This window comes from Malassezia pachydermatis, assembly GCF_001278385.1.
Source record: "Malassezia pachydermatis strain CBS 1879 chromosome Unknown scaffold6, whole genome shotgun sequence".
Classification (NCBI taxonomy): Eukaryota; Fungi; Basidiomycota; class Malasseziomycetes; order Malasseziales; family Malasseziaceae; genus Malassezia; species Malassezia pachydermatis.
Window position 1 is genome coordinate 339,810 of NW_017253143.1, and position 16,186 is coordinate 355,995.

At 56.8% G+C, this 16,186-nt stretch overlaps 5 protein-coding genes across 5 annotated transcripts; 3 read left to right on the plus strand and 2 right to left on the minus strand.

Moving 5' to 3' along the window:
• Positions 1-4: 4 nt before the first annotated feature.
• On the minus strand, positions 5-3,064 carry Malapachy_0151 (ubiquitin activating enzyme; the record flags this gene model as incomplete). Its single annotated transcript, XM_018134684.1, has 1 exon — positions 5-3,064. The coding sequence occupies one exon, from the start codon at positions 3,062-3,064 to the stop codon at positions 5-7; it is 3,060 nt and encodes a 1,019-aa protein (XP_017990983.1).
• A 362-nt stretch (positions 3,065-3,426) lies between these two features.
• Positions 3,427-4,584, plus strand: Malapachy_0171 (hypothetical protein; the record flags this gene model as incomplete). Its single annotated transcript, XM_018134703.1, has 3 exons — positions 3,427-3,619; positions 3,646-4,488; positions 4,520-4,584. The coding sequence occupies 3 exons, from the start codon at positions 3,427-3,429 to the stop codon at positions 4,582-4,584; spliced, it is 1,101 nt and encodes a 366-aa protein (XP_017991154.1).
• A 370-nt stretch (positions 4,585-4,954) lies between these two features.
• Malapachy_0167 (hypothetical protein) lies at positions 4,955-6,682 on the plus strand (the record flags this gene model as incomplete). The annotated part of the gene is made up of 1 exon (XM_018134700.1): positions 4,955-6,682. The coding sequence occupies one exon, from the start codon at positions 4,955-4,957 to the stop codon at positions 6,680-6,682; it is 1,728 nt and encodes a 575-aa protein (XP_017991049.1).
• A 205-nt stretch (positions 6,683-6,887) lies between these two features.
• Positions 6,888-10,144, minus strand: Malapachy_0176 (hypothetical protein; the record flags this gene model as incomplete). Its single annotated transcript, XM_018134708.1, has 4 exons — positions 6,888-7,311; positions 7,339-8,121; positions 8,200-9,802; positions 9,829-10,144. 4 exons carry the CDS (start codon positions 10,142-10,144, stop codon positions 6,888-6,890), a joined length of 3,126 nt encoding a protein of 1,041 aa, XP_017991034.1.
• A 2,101-nt stretch (positions 10,145-12,245) lies between these two features.
• On the plus strand, positions 12,246-16,172 carry Malapachy_0164 (hypothetical protein; the record flags this gene model as incomplete). Its single annotated transcript, XM_018134697.1, has 6 exons — positions 12,246-13,727; positions 13,761-13,921; positions 13,952-14,051; positions 14,080-14,159; positions 14,291-14,452; positions 14,480-16,172. 6 exons carry the CDS (start codon positions 12,246-12,248, stop codon positions 16,170-16,172), a joined length of 3,678 nt encoding a protein of 1,225 aa, XP_017991050.1.
• Positions 16,173-16,186: the final 14 nt, after the last annotated feature.

The window sequence follows — 16,186 nt, forward strand, 5'->3', positions numbered from 1 at the left end:
AGGTCTACTTGTGCAGGCGAATAGTCACCGACGGCACTTCCACATCTTCGCCGTTGCGGTCATCGCACATGATTTCCACCGTGAGATGTGACACATGCGACTCGATGGGCTTCTTCGATACCGTCTCAACGAGCGTGCTCATCTTCATCGCCAAACGCTCTTCTTTCTTTTTCGGCGGCATGAAGTCGGCATACAGCATGGCTAGTGCACCGGACACCAGCGTAATGTCCAAACCATGCTGGTCATGGAAGTACTGAATGAACTCCTGGAGCGTCATATCGTCCACTTCGAAGCGCGACCACAATGTCCACTCCGTGTCGTTGTACTTGTTCTTCGGCGCGGCAATCGGATCACTAAACGCAATGAACGGCAAGGCCAAGTTGACAAACGCATTGGAGTATGCTTCAATGTCCTTCTTGTCATCCAGCAGCTTGTACATCTCGATATTGACCAAACCCGTAGCCAGCGCTGTCGTCGTGGCGATCGCGGGAATGATCTTGCCGGCAATACCCTTGGTCGTGTAGCGGTCCACAGGCGTGATTTGGTAGTTGGTAGCACGCAAGTTGGAAGCAGCCGTGATAAAGTCCATGTGATGGTTCGAGTCATCGTCCTTCTCAAACTCGGCCGGGTGCAGGCGGTACCCAGCAAGGGACGAAGGCGTAGGCAGACTCGCGACCAATTCCTCGACATTGGCCTGCTCCTCCGCGGCGTTCCCCTCGTCCGACGGTACAGGGTCGTTGTCGTTCACTTGGACATGCGCCTCGCGTGGCGTAAACACAGGCACATCCGCTTGTGCGGCCACCTTCGCAATGTACGCTGCATCGTTCGAACCATGCAGGCCATAGTTGAAGGCGTGGAGGTTGGCCGCCGCGACGATATAGGCCACGTGCAACTCATCCTGTGGGTTGAACACCAGCGGGGTCGGCGCACGCTTGGGACCACTCCAAAACGGTTGGCCCGTCGTAGTCTTGGCATCCGGCGGCAGGTTGAAGACAAGCTGCTTGATCATATTCACATAGTTCTCTTCAAACTTCTTCCGCGCCCATACTATACAGGCATCGAACGACTGCGGGCGTTCGTCGACCAAGTAGGTCTTAATTTCCTCCACCTGGTGCTTGAAGCCCGAGTCACCGGCCGACTGGAGCGAGGCCAAATAGTCGGCCTGCGACAGGTATTGGTTCACATTCGCCGCAGGCTTCTCAAAAAGAGCATCAAACTGCTCACGAGCCCACTGAATCGTGTGCTCAATCTGGTTCGGGAAGTTCTTCAGCGTGCACACGGGGATCGACTTTTCCGGTGGGTCCTGCGACGAGGCATACGACTCGGTCAAGTCTGGCACCACCACCTGTGTGTTGGCCTTCGTACCGAGCGTGCCAGATTCGAGCAGCGGCTTGCGGTAGTATACACAGCGACTGTCCATGTACAATCGCGCCTGTACATTGTCCAGCGCATTCGTCACACCATCAATCCCTGCAAAGAACTCATCTCCATACATACTCTCCGTTTCAGGACCCACACGCTGGTCAAACGTCTTGATCTTGCCTTGCAGATCCGGGTTCATCTCTGCCACTGCAGCAGCAGCTGTTTCCGCCTTGAATTTGCCCACATCCTTCGGACGGAAAAGGAACTGACGGTTCAAGTTGCTCTTCTCAATCGTGTCCAGATCTGTCACGAAAATCTGGCCATTCGGTCCTGTAGCCAAGCCCATCATGCTCCAGTTCTTGAGCATCTCACAGCCAATCGCACCACTGCCAACAAGGAACTCACGTGTGTTCGCAATTCGCTCCTGGAACGACTTGCCTAGCACAGAAATCTGGCCATCATAGCGCGTGCCTGTAGGTGCGAACTCAGACTCTGGCAACTTGCGAATGTTGTGTGGCAGCGCCTCCAAAGCATCCAAGTACATGTGTTGCTGCAGCGGGTGGAACTTGCCACTGCACGCCTTGAGCACTTCCTGCGCGGTAAAGCCACCCACGAGCGCCGACATAGGGCACAAATCTCCCGTAGCTTGGTAGGCCAGTTCCTTAATCAGCCAGTGGGCCAGCTTTGTAGCTTCCTCTCCCTCCAGCGCTTGACCACGGGCCTGCAGAAGTGGCAGCGCCAGCGCCAACACAGCCTCCGCATCCTCGTCATTCCGTGCACGAGGCGAGCGCTGGTGCTTCTCTTCAAACTGCGACAGAGCCTCAAAGGCTACATGCAGAATCGGCGGACGATCCATCTTGCCAAAGTCAGAGATGAGGCACTCTGGATTCTTCTGACTCTCCCGAAGCGACTTGAACACCAGCTCTTTCGGCTGCTTTACCTGCTTAAATACACCACTGGTCGTGTAGTCACTGAAAGAGGTCGTATCACCGATGGTGAATGTGTACGGGCCCTTGACGGTCACACGGCGTGGCTCAATGCCATTAAGTTCCACCATGCCTTGCACCTCCGTAAATGTAACATAATCGCCATCCTCCAGACCATGGCGTGTCTCGTCAAGCGTCGTAACAAGACCTTCCTTGTCCTTTGTAACCGATACGACCATACCATGGTGTGGCTGCTCACCCGTTGTGTCCTTGCACACAAAGTGGGAGCCAAAGTCGTTGAACACAGTACCGAAGAGACCACGCACGTCTGCAGCAATAAAGTGCGTACCACTATCGTGAGTGATATCGTTAATACGGAGCTGCTCGGACAAGTTGGCATGGGTCAACACAACCACTTTGTATTGCAGGAGTGTCTCCTTGTCGAGTGTTGCCACATCAAGCACCTTGATTGGAACGTATGCATTCAATTCAGCCAGACGTGCTGCAGTAGCACTAGCACGCGTGACACCAGCTTTACCCACATCGCTAGGACGCAGGAAAAACTGCGAGCTGAGATCTTCTACGCTCACAGGGTTGGGATCGTACAGCGTCACACTCTTTACACCCGCCAGGGCGATATTCTTCGCAATCTCTGCACCAAGGCCACGAAGCCCGACAATCAGAACATTGCTGACTGACATCTGCTTCATAGCCTCATGGCCGAGCACGTACAGCTGGCGGCTGTACAGCGACTCGTCAATGGTTTGTTGCAACATGATATGTCTGTGCCACCCTTCTCCTCTGCAGCTCACCGCTGTTGGGCCCGGCGACGAGCCCAGCTCTGGCGCCTGCACGCTTACCTCAGAATCCGTGCACCAACGGAAGAGTGGAGGAGCAACCCCCCCGGAAATAGGGCCCCGGTCGATTTCCAAAAAAGGTTGTTGCACTGTCAGTCATCCTGGTGGACATGTCGGGGCACGCGCGCTCCTTGTCAGCGACGAGCATGCCTCGACAACATACAGGCGACTCGTATTTTCCATCTGTATCCCGTTCCTCGGGAATCGCAAGTCGGCGCCGACAAAGCAATTCTGTACAGGCTCTCGATCCCTCCGCACCGACGCCACCTACACCGCAACCTATGGGTCTGACGTTGCGGGATATCGGGTCACCTATGACGGAAGACAGTGAATTTGATGGCGGTGGTGGTGCGCCTCCGAGTCCCAGCACTCTCACTGATATCATTCTCACACTGCATGCGTCGCTGTATGGTGCCAAACGCAGTGCGGAAGAAATCAAAGAAATGGTCTGGAGATACTATGATTCCAATGCAGGTACGTCTATCACCTCTGACACTTAGTGTTCGATAGCCCGTTTGTGTCTGCACATGGTTCGAACCGCATCATTGACCAATTTATGATGGCTTTCTCACTACCAGGTTTGGACGTTCGATCCGAGCTGCGTGATGTGATCTGCAGTGACTTTGAATTCGATGGTACACGCGCAGGCATCATTGATCATACAGTGACTGTGACATTCTTTCCCAATATCTTTGGGCGGCCACGGCAAACGCCGCTCAGTGGTCGCTTCACCCCTGGCCCGCTGGCCAGTCAAGGGAGTATTACCCCGCATCCCTTCTTAAACTACCCGATGTCATCAGGTGATCACCATGGTCCTGTGCGCCGCCGTACAGGGATGTCCTACGTGCAAAGTCCACTCACCCCTTCAACACCGTTTTTGAACGCACCTACCAGCGCGAGTGGGTCGAATAGCATGCATTCTTCACGTCCTCGGACGCCCGGTTGGGTACAGGAGTCGTCTCTTTCAGCGCCTGGACTCGCTACATCAAATGGGGCCTTGGATTCCTCGCCGGTGCAAGCTTCGCGGGGTGATAGTGTACCCATGGAAGCATTGCCAGAGCAGGAAAGGCATGAAGTGCCGCCACTTGCCGCGTTATCAAGCGGTATGCCACAGGATGCCGTCAAATCGCACTGGACCGCACCGCAAGGCCTGGGCCGTCGTCCTCTCTGGGTTCTCATATATGATATCCTTCATCCACTTGAAATCCTTCGGGCGTTTTTCTCTGTGGAATTACGTATCTTTAGCCGTCTGGAATTCAATGAAGCTGGACGAATTGTACGCCATGAAGACACATGGAGTGTACGGGAGCTGGTGGATGGTACACTGCCTTTCCTTTCCTTATGTACGTACTATTACAACTAACCACCCGCTAGTCTACAACCTGCAACGATTTTTGACGGGGCTGTTCATGTCTTGGCTTATTCATATGTGGCGCTGATGTGCGTCATAGGCTGGCTGGCTCGTAGCTTACGTCCTGTATTATGTACAAAAGGCGATCAATGATGCCACTGGCCCTTTTATGTGGAGGTGTCAAAGGGGTTTCTAAAAATCTCATAGGTGGATGTTGGCCGAGGTTCTATAAGCCCCTGGATGGCGGTGTGGCTTGTAGCCTTATAAGATTAGGGGGCAGGCTACTATGTCTCTCACCTTCCCCTCCCTTGTTGTGTGCCAACTGGTTTGGCCTCGTTCCTTTCCCACACCTCCTCACGTATCGGTACTGGCTGCCGAACGTCTTTCTTGACCTCTACCTGCGCATCTATCACCTACATCCCTATTCTCTCTCTCATTTTCTCCTTCTCGCCTGAACCATGAAGTTCCCTACTGCGATTGTTCTTGCTGTCTCTCTGGCCGCGTTGGGTGTGTCCAGTGCTCCGATTGACAAGCGTAGCAGCCATTCGTCGAGCTTGTCGGCGGCTCCTAGCTCGCACCACCGCTCGTCGAACTCGGGCAATGCTATCCATTACGGCACTGTGGGCTCGAATGTGGCTGGTGACTCCAACCTCAGCAACAACCGTGAGGATGCGCTGAACAGCGGTCAAAACATTGACTACGCCAACGGCAACCAGCTTGACTCGGGAGACAACGGCGGTGCGAACAGCGTCGAGGTTCAGAATGCTCAGGCGCTGATGAGTGTCTTTTCGTCGCTGCAGGGCGGCAACAACGGTCAGTCGGCTACACGCTCGAGCAGCGGTGGCCGCCAGACGGCTGCTCACCGCCAGGCGAACATGGCCGCGGCTACCAACATCTACTCGGATGTGCCCTCGCTGGGTCAGCTCCAGGACAAGCAGCGTGGCCAGATGGTCTCGCAGCTTCGGGCGGAGACTGCTGGTAGCAACCTGAGCCCTGAGCAGGAGTCGGCTGTGCGCGCTCAGATTAGCTCGCTTACTGCCTCGCAGTCAGCGACTAACTCGGGCTCGTCGTCGTCGCGCTCGCACAGCTCGCACCACACTGGCCACTCATCGTCGTCGTCGCGTCACCACTCGCACCATCATTCGAGCTCGGACTCGGCCTCTTCGACCAGCTCGCGCAAGCAACACCACCATTCGTCGTCGGGCAAGCACTCGTCTTCTGGCACTAGCGTGCCTTCGAGTGCTTCGTCGTCGTCGGCTTCTCCGTCGTCGTCATCGTCGTCGAGCGTTTCAACCTCGTCCATTTCCTGGTCGAGTGATGGCTCTGCACCGACGACCTCGTCGGCTATGTCGGCTTCGAGCGCTCCGGCGCCTGCGTCGAATGCTATGGCCGTGGCCAGCCCTGCGGCTGACCCAATGGCTCCGTCGAGCGCTGCGCCTGTCGCCAAGCGCAGCGAAATCTCGCACCCTACCTCCAATGCGTTCGTTGCTGTCCAGTCGCTGGGCAATGAGGAGAGCTCGCCGAGCACGACCGAGTCGGACAGCTCGGTGACCACTGAATCGTCGTCGTCGCCGTCGTCGTCGTCGGCCAGCAAGACTGGCAGCGCTTCCTCCTCGTCGTCGTCGCCGTCGTCATCGTCGGCTACCAAGACTGGCAGCGCTTCCTCGTCGTCGTCGTCGTCGCCAGCTACCATGACTGGCAGCGCTTCCTCGTCGTCGTCGTCGTCGCCGGCTAGCAAGACTGGCAGCGCTTCCTCGTCGGCTCGTCGCTGCCGTAACCGCACTCGCACGCACACGTCGTCGCCGACCTCGAGCGCTTCGGCGAGCTCTGCTGCGGCTGTCAAGAACGCTACCCGCAGCAGCAGCAGTGAGGACTCGTCGTCGACCACCGAGCCCTCGAGCACTCGCAGCAGCACTCGCAGCAGCAGCAGCAGCTCGCACGAGCCTACCTCCACCGCTTCGTCGTCGTCGTCCTCGTCGGCGGAGCCTACCAGCAGCACGCACAGCCGTAGCAGCACTAGCAGTAGTGCTCGTGACCACTCGTCGTCTGACTCGTCGGATGGTCCCTACGCTTCGCATGCGACGGTCGTCTCTGAGGGTACGACTGTGGACTTGGACGCCATGCGCACCCTGTCTTTCAACGGTGCGAACGTGGCCGATGTCGTGTCGAACTTTATTCCGTTCTAAGGTGACAACAGAATGAAAACCCCAGCCAATGCATGAACTTGCTTCTTTTGCGAGAGAATGCGTCCATAGTGTGATCCTCTATACGGGCAAACTAGTGGTAGGTAGGCAGGTGGGTTGGCTTGTGTCCTTCTTTCTATCTAGTCTTTTAGTATTATTTCCTTTAAATACATGGTTGATATTTGTACAGGAGAAATCTGTGCGATCGTTAGGCACTTGCAAGGAGCGCAATATGCCATGGCCACGGCGGCGTAGGAGGCGGCCACCGTAGCGCTGTGATTTCTTGCAAGGCTGTCATATGCGTAATAACATCGTCGAGACAGGTGGCCATGTCCACATCCTCTCCCAGCACCTGCACCATATGCAACAAGTACGCCGTCTGGCTGTCCTCCTTATAGGGTATCGTAGAGCATATGCAGGCGCTGCGCTGCGTAAGCACAGGATGAGTAGCGCGTGTCGTCATGGCGATGGGGAGATGTATCGCGCAAGAGGAGGCTGGTGTACTGAAGGTCCATTGCATATCAAAACCCACATCTGGCTCTAAGCAGGTGAGGACCACCGGCCGCAACGCTGCGCTCTCTTTCATCTTGGGCGCCAAGGCCAACCAAGCTTGTGCCTCCTCCAAAGGCATGCTGTCATAGCGACACAGTACCACATACCAGGCCGCCGTCGTTTCTGTCATGCAAGCACAAATCAAATGCCAGATTTGCACCATATCAGCATGTACATCACCACTGTCCCAAGTTCGGCACACGACACGCTGGGCTCGTTCGTCAGTTAGCACCACACGTGTAGCCGTGGTGGAGCGATCGTAGGCCACATGAAGTACTGTGCCTTGGTGAAGGGGCGAGTGTGCCTGCTTCAACGGCCATGCAAGTTGGAAGGTTGCTTTTTCTTTGAGATGCACACACGTCTCATAGGTGTGTGGAGCAATCTGGCAAACACGATGCCAAGTGTCTTCATATGCGGCGTAGGCCAGCGCTGTTACATGCGACATGTGGACAATATGCGCTAGGGGCACAGCCACCAGTGTGACTTGGGGTCCAGGCAGTGGCCAGGTGCGATACAAGCGCTCGCATGCTGACGCATCACTGTACACCAAGTAAATTACATGGTGCACACGCGGGGCCTGCAAAAAGACGGCAGCGCTAGGCATTCCATCCAGCCAGGAGTTGGCGTGATAGTGCCAGACTTGACCCACGTCCAAGGTGCCTAGGTGGCAGGCACTGTATTTGTCCGCTAATGCGTATTGCCATGTGTACACAGCTTCATCATCCAGCTCCAAGTCGACCAACACCATATGGGCCAGTACAGATCGGGTACCTGCGGTAGGCTGCAGACCCAGGGGGCGCGCATAGCTCATAGCCTCAGAAGCCATGTCGACCAAAGCATGTCCACATCCTGCCAAGATGCGAGGTCGTTCCCATCGGTGGCCCGGCAGGCTTCTTGTCAGCCATGTGGTATGGACAGTGGATGGGCAGGGGGTAACACACTCTCGCCTACGCGCTGCCCCTGCATACCGACACGTCCAATCCAAATGCACTCGCTCGGTACGTGCATCTTGTCGTGTCACACCCTGCTCTTGGGGTCGCCGAGGCGCCGTGCTCACGTGCAGCCGACGTAGGAGTACGGCGCGTGTCAGGGCCGAGATGTGAACCATTTCTGTGCTGCTGTTGTCATCCTCTCCCTCGCTATTGTCTTCGTGTTCTCCTTGCAGGGAGTCTTCTACTGCGGAGGCATGTGAGGGGGTGCTAAGGGCAGCACTCGTGGGTGTGGCCAAGTAAGGTCGTGGCGAAGGGGCTACGCGACGATACATCTCGTCTTCAGGGGCCCGTTTGATCGTACTCTCGGCGAAGAATTTGCCATGCATATCGTACTTCTGCGAGAGCCGACGTTTTTCCTGCACGGGAGAGTTGGACACAGGAGAGATTTCCGCATCCCATGTCCGTTTCAGCATGCGAGGCGATGTGGGCAAGGTACATATTTGCGATGGCGGAGCCACCACATGAGACGCTAGCGTGGTCGGAGACAAAGAGGCATCTTCCTTATGCACCGGTTTGGGCGGCTGCAACTCCAGCCCCTGTGGCTCAGATGCATCCGAGTGAGGGGCTGTGAGCGGCGTGGTGACAAGATCCGCAGACGAGCGAGGCGCCGGGTCCATGGGCGCCGGAACTGGTTCGAACGTTGTGGGCATAGGTCCGTCTTTGGTCCGATCAGCTCGCTCTGACGCGCTGAAGAAGCTGAGATCGTCTTCTGTCAGCTGGCCGATCCCTTGAAATACGTCTTCTTCGGAGGGCGTCGTATCCACCAATTCGATGGGCGGCGGTGCGCCGATGCCTTGCACCGGTACGTAATTGGCCACTTCTGGGGACGGTGGATGCGAGGTACGTGCAGTCCAAGCATCGCTGGTGAGCAAAGCTTCGACGGTATGCGTCAGCAAGGGCCAAGAATCAGGAGAACCCGCAGGCGTCTCCAGCTGCCCACATACACACAGCGATAGGGGCCATACAATGGTGCAGGCTGTGCTATTCGACGCAGCATGTGTATCGAGCGGCACAGCCAGGCCATCCGCCTCGATCGGCATTTTAGGTGGGGGGGCCACGACAGAAATTTGGAGGACGGCGAGTTGGTCATCGTCTTTTGGCTGCCACGAGGCGCCAAGGGAAGCACGTAACGGCTGTAACGCCTTGTCAGACAACATGGGAATGGTATGAAGAAGCGTAGCACGGTAAAGGGATGGTAGCAACAGCACATGCATATCACCTGGCTGTGCCAAGAGCGGCTCGCCAGGTATCGAGGGCGTCTCGACCGGCCTCCAAGGTACGTGTTGAGTGGACGTGGTCATGACCACCGCTTCCTGTGTCGTATGAGCACGGAACGTGTGCTTGTATGCCTTTTTGTCCACATTGCAATGTAGCAAAGCGAGGCCTGTGTGAGACAATGAGTCCTCCCAGCGAAGAACACCCCCACTGATACGACATAGACCGGCAGCGGCCCATTGATCGGCCATGCCATTTTCCAGGGCATGTAGGAAGAAGGCGTGCGCTCGCCATACTGGAGGCATTTCCAGCTGATGCCATGCTTGTCCAACATCAGAGAGTACATAGCTGCTGGATTTGTGCACTGCGTCAGTCGTCAAGAATACGTACATGGCAACGATTCTAGCGAGGTCTCCCGCGAGGGGTCCCACGACGAATGCGCCCATACAAACAGCCACAAGGATCGAGGTGTTTCTTCTGGCTGCTCTATTGCGTACAATGGCATTGTTTCCATGCGTTTCCACAGCTGCGCAAGCGAAGGCACAGTCTGCTCAGGGTCAGTTTCCTTGTATGTCTGCCAGTGCTGCACGGCATAGGCCAGCGTATCTGTCTGTTCGTCGTTGTCTGCTTGGAAGCAGTACCATTTCACTGTACACGTCACCGGTAGCGCCACATAGTCAAGCGCGCATGTAACTTGGTTGTCCATACGCTACTTCTTGTCGCTTAGGCCAGGCTCCTGCGGTGCCCCGCGGTGGCCGGCTGCAGTAGGAGAAAGGTGGAGGCGGCGGCGTAGGGGTTGTCATAACTTCGGTCTTCACGACGATCATGGACAGTCCCTCTTGGCAGAACTATGCGGCGGAACGGCCTCATCTTTCTCGTGAGGCGTGTGCTGCGTATGTCGAAGACTTGATTCGTACGGAATGCAAAGATGGCTCGGATGAGGAGCGTGGTGCTATAAGTGCCCTGTTGGTCTAGGACGCATTGTCGGATACGCCTGTGCACGACGAGCTCTCGCTTCTCCAAACCGCGCGGATTTTGGCACGCACAGAAGCTGGTGCCAAGCCATGGGCCTCTAAAGAGGCGCTGAACTGGCTCTCTGCGCTGGCAAAGAGCGAGAAGCTGGGGCCTGAGGTGAACAAGGCCTATTTTGCGTATGCAGCGTGGTGCAATATTCTCCAGTTCTTCCCAGAGCACCTAGATCAGCTGATGGAAGAGCATCGTACTGCCATTTTGGAGCGCATGCAGGACACGATGTTTATGCCGGGCGTGTCGGACAATGTGCGCCAGGTCGGCCCGTTCACTGTGATGTGCCTTGTTTTGCTGTATACCAGTGCCAGTGAGATATTCCCTGCGTACGACGCTGCAGACCTGCAAAAGCTTATGAACAATGTGGTGGAGCGCCTGGAGCGATATTTGCCGCCAAAAACGACGCGCATGAGCGCTTGGTCGCCGCCCGTGTACTATACGAGCCTGCTGGGCATCGCCTTCAATTTAGTCCGTACCGACATTCTCAAGCCGGGTCGCTTGCATTTGGTATCGATCTATGCGTTTCTAATGGCAGAAATTGGGTCACCATGCCCTGTGTCACCTACGCTAGGCTATGCCTCTTCTATCCTGGCTGTCTCGCCGCCGGCCACACTCGCAGAGAGCGATAGTCCGCCGCCGATGTTTGAAATGGCGGAAAAAATTGCGATGCTCGCCGCACGTATGATGCAACGCTATCTGGATGACGATGGCAATGCTATGGAAGACAAACTGAAGGCCGACAATATCAAGGTCTCCTTTGACGAGTTGGAGCTCTCACTAATTGCACAAATGATGCAGCTCATGGAAGTCTACGAATCGTTCCGCGAGATTTTGGAGCCGTACTTTATTACGAAGGCCGAGACAGACGCTGCTGGTGCGCCTGGGACCAAGCTGATTGTCCCTCAAGTGGCCGGGCTCATGCGCTCGGCGACGATGCCTGTCCTCGGACTTGCGACCAGCTTTTGCATGTACAAGTTGAGCGGCTCCGATGCGCAGCTGTTTGTTCAGCGCTTTGGGCCTGAGGCGTGCGCTGGTGTCCTGGCCCAAGTCCTGGACGAGCAATCGACGGTGCAGAAGAAGAATACGGAGGAAGACGAAGAGCGTAAGCCCATCGCGCGTGTCCATGTCGTTGATGACCAGGATGTACCGAAGGAGAAGCGCGATGAGTACGTCTCGCCTGATGAGCTTCTTGCGAACCTCGAAGCGCTTCGTAAGATGGGCATTGATGTACGCAATCCCATGGAGCAGGCACACAACGAAGGAATCCTAGACTCGATTGAGAAGGATCTGCGTGAGAAGGAGCTGGAAGAAGAGCGGCAGGAGATGGAAGACGCTGAAGCTGCTGTGGCAGCTTGGCACGAGAGCAAGTCACGCGAGAGCAAGCCACGCGATGAGCGAACGCCGGAGGAACGGCGAGCGGAGAAAGCCGCGCGGAAAGCCGCGCATGCCGAGAAAAAGGCCGCCGCCTCTGCGAACAAGAGCAAGGCCGGCAAGACTGGCACAGGGAAATCCGCGCGTTCGTAGCTCCACATAGTCCACCACTGCCGCTGTCTGGATGTTGGTTCCTCCACATGCACCACGGCGAAACGCCCACCGTGTCGTGCGTGGTGCGCGAGACAGCGCGTCGATGGCGGCAGCGGACCCTGCTACCCCTTGCCCAAGGCATACTTGCGCATGCATCCCTGGTACGTGAAGCGAACGTGCTGTGTGCGCGACTTGGTGTGCACGTCCGCTTCCAGCTGGGTGTTCAGCGGCCGACGCCTAGCGCGTCTGTTTGCTCCATGCATGACATTGTCTGGACGGACGAAGCGGTCAAGTCCTATGTCGCGCTGCCTACAGCCATTGTGCGCGTCGTTGATATGGATGCGTGCACGATTCGCTCGTGGTCTTTGGATACATTGGCACGACATGTCCAAGATATGCAGCGCATGAGTACGTGGGACGCCGACGAGGCATCGCATCGCGATGCTCATGCCCAGATTCTCGGGCCGATGTCTCCCATGTATGCTGCACTTGGCCATGTCTACATTCCACTGATCCCCGGTACACGTACTGATGTACCCATCCTAGCATGGTGGGGCGGATCACCCCTAGGTACATGCCATGTCACTGTGATGGCCTATGGCGACACAACGTACCGTCTATGTATCGATGATGTACGTGGCTTGGACCCCCGCTCTATGGACGAGGTGCATTGGCAACTGACCTGGGATGGCGCGACGTATGCTACACAGCCTGTGCACTTACAGCTGCATCCCTCTAGCCATGTGCAAGTATCGCACACCTGCACGTTCGACCCTGCTCGTCGGCCGCAGCATGCCTATGCCACCCTCTTTGGCCGGCCTACGCGAACGTACCTTGCCACCCTTGAAGCATTCGACCAAGCGCACGAGGATGCAGCGCTTGCTCCTGGACCTGCCGAGCATGCTTGGGACGTGGCTCGCGTACGTTCTCACGCACCTGCCGCTACTTCGACGCGCGTCCATGAACGCCAACGACGGTGGGCGCATGATGTAGGGCTGCATACTCGGATGCATATGCAGCAAGTGCATGGGACCACACAGCACATCGCACCGATTGTTCGACGTACGGAGCCGACTTGGCTTTTACGTCGTGCTCCTGCGTACCTCCTTTGTGGACATGTGGATATGGGTCCGTCGGATACGCTCACATTGACCCCCCGGATTCAGCGTGTGTACCTCGGATCACTTCGGTCATGGAATGCACAAGGCAACTTGGTCTCGCACGAGCCAGCGTTTATACCCATGCAACGTATGTCTACCACGGACGACATGGCTATGTGCGTCGTATGGCGGCCCTCGCAGGTCCTCACATCGGTGTCCTCATCGACCACGGCTGTACGCTCCATCTCAGGTGTGCTGCGAATCACTCTTGCCATGGATGGTGTCACGTCCTTGCACTTGGATCATGTCATCCGCTGCCAGTTTCATCGCGAGGGTGGGCCCGAGCCGGCGTCGTGGACTCTTCTTCCTGCCCAGGACCATGTCGTGGATACCCTATTTCGCATTACTCTTACGCCGCAACCTGCTGCATGTGCCGACGACTTATGGATGCTAGACACTCGTACGATGCAGATCCCAGGCGGCACATCCCTAGGCCCATGGCATCCACGAGGCCTATCGCTAGTGCGTGATTACTTGGCCGACGTGGTCTGGGAGCAAGCCATCTATGATGCCATGTGCCATAGTGCGCACGTCTCCCTCCCGCCGCCTGGGCTTGATACGCCTTTATCGTTTGACCAGGTACGTCTATGCACATCTACTTACCTCGTCCAGCTACGTAGGCAATGGGCTGGCATAACTTCACAAAGCGACGTGGCGTACATGGCTAGCGCTGTACCTGTCCACATCGTCGGCAGCACGAAACGCGGCTGGATCGAAATGCAGACAGATACTCTTCGTGGCGTATGGACTCGCGTATGGTGTGTCGTTCAGCCGTACGTACATACTCGCACTGACCACATCAGCCCCTTTCTGCTCCTTCGTCGCAGCTCTTCTGCCTTGGTATGGGATCAATGCATTTTCCTCGATCGTGCCCATGCCGAAGCTCTTCCATGGGCTTCCACAGTATGTACACATATGCACTCACCAGCAGAAGCACGTCGCTGCCTTGTACACAAGCGGCGCCTCCTACCTGTTCCGCTGTGCCTCCGAGGCAGAGCTCCTCGCCTGGATGTACGTACGGCCTCCACTTACTCACCCCTTCCAGCCACGCATGGGCCCCTGGCGCGTCGCGCGCGGCCTAGACCCTATCACGTGATATCGGCCGATGCATGCTCGTTAAAGTAGTCTGCGTCTCCCTGCAGCCACGGCGCTCGTGTCGACGTGCGTCTTGCTACTACGCTCATGGATCTACGTCGCGGAGCCCTCGGTCCTGCGCACGCAGAGTATGGGAGTACCAGGCAAAAGCGAGTCATCCTAGATGAGGATGAAGATACAGTCCTCACAGCACGCGCTGTGCGTGAAGCGTACGTGGCCTACTACTAACTTGGCAGACCCCGCAGGAAAATGGAGCCACTTGGCGCTGATTTGGCGCCTGCTACCTTTTCGCTCGGCTCCTCAGCGAATACAAAGAAGTATGCTCAGCCACAACATGCCCTAGATGTCTTTTCTGCGTCTAGTGCGTCAACGCCGCCGCTTCTGACGGCGCAAGATACGATGGCCGTGTTGCCCTACAAGCTGCGTACCTCGCTTCCGCTCCCACCATCGTACGAAAAGCTCCTTGAATACCATACTGCTGTGGAGCAGAGTTTGTTGGTGTATATGGCGACGCATGGCGCGCCATCCGCGGAGCCCACTACCATGACACCAAGGCGACGCATTCGTATACCCCATATTATTACATTTCAGCAGTTGCGGCCTATGGTTGAGCGGACGTGCCAGCGAACCTTTGATGTGCCAGATTTCCGGCGACTTGTATGGCTCTGGTCTCATGCACCGGGGATGCCGCCCCCTGCGTCTGACGACGATCATGCACCGCTAGGCGGTATGGGGTTCCTCGTGGACCGCATTCGTACTGTGGACACGCGTACCCACCGCAAAATCTACGACTGGTCGGTTGGGATTGAGATGTCTATGCAGGCGTACCATCATCGCACGTCCAAGCAGGTGCAGTATGGCTCGCCCTCGAATCACGCTAGCACGCCCACGTCCTTGCGTAGTTTCTCACCGCCGCCGTCGCCACGTCGTGAGGAGATGAGCCAGTTGGCCATGTGGAATACAGGCATGGAGGAGCGACGTACAGAAATGAACTATCGACTTACTCGGCTCGTGGCGATTCAGCATGCGCACTGGCTCGAGCAGCAGGGCCTAGATATTGCCTGCTGCCTGGTCACAGAGCCGTCTACGCCTTCGCCTGCTGGGCCCTCGCACCAGTCTACAGCGCAGATCCCTGTGACCCCTACAAAGACGCCGCAAGGCTACGCCAAAGGCGAAGCAGGTCTCCTTACGCCTTCTGCGACTCGGTCTGGCGATGGGCATGCTACGCGTATTACGCACGACATAGCTGCCATCTCACCGCCGACCAGTCCGCTGGCGCCACGCACGCAGCCGCCGATGCCGTCAACGCCTGTATCGCTATGTCGTGCACGGCCACAACTAGTCCACTGGCACACGTCGTTCCCTCTGGACCGCATGCCACCTATACCCCCGTCCTCCCTGCCTTCGCTGCATGTACCTCCGCCCACAGCGCCTCTATCTGACGCGCGGACCAAACTTTTGCAGCGCTCCAAGGGCCCAGCAGCGTCCACCTCGTCCATCTCTTCTATGACGTTGGAAGAGCGCATTCGCGCTAAAGAGCAAGCTCGGAGCACTTTGTCGGCGACTAGTGGCCCCCATTTGATCCAACAACGGGCAGAGCTCTCCCGATTGCCTGCGATGGCCGAGGCCATCTATGTACTTTTTTCCCGCACCACCGGAACCCATACACCGACTGGCCGTCAAACACGTATGTTGCCCATGTCGGAGGTGCTTTCTGCTCTGCATGCCTCTACGCACGTGGCCCTAAGTCGCGCAGAAATGGAGGCATGCCTAGATACCCTCATCCGCGTCGTGCCTGGGTGGCTTGCCAAGACGCATGTCGGCCTACAGGACTGGCTACGTCTTACGATCGATCCTGCTCAAGGTCTCACGCTCCGTGACGTACGCACACGCCTCCGAGCCGTTCTGGCAGATGTAAAAAACACGTAGGCACTCCTTTTTTT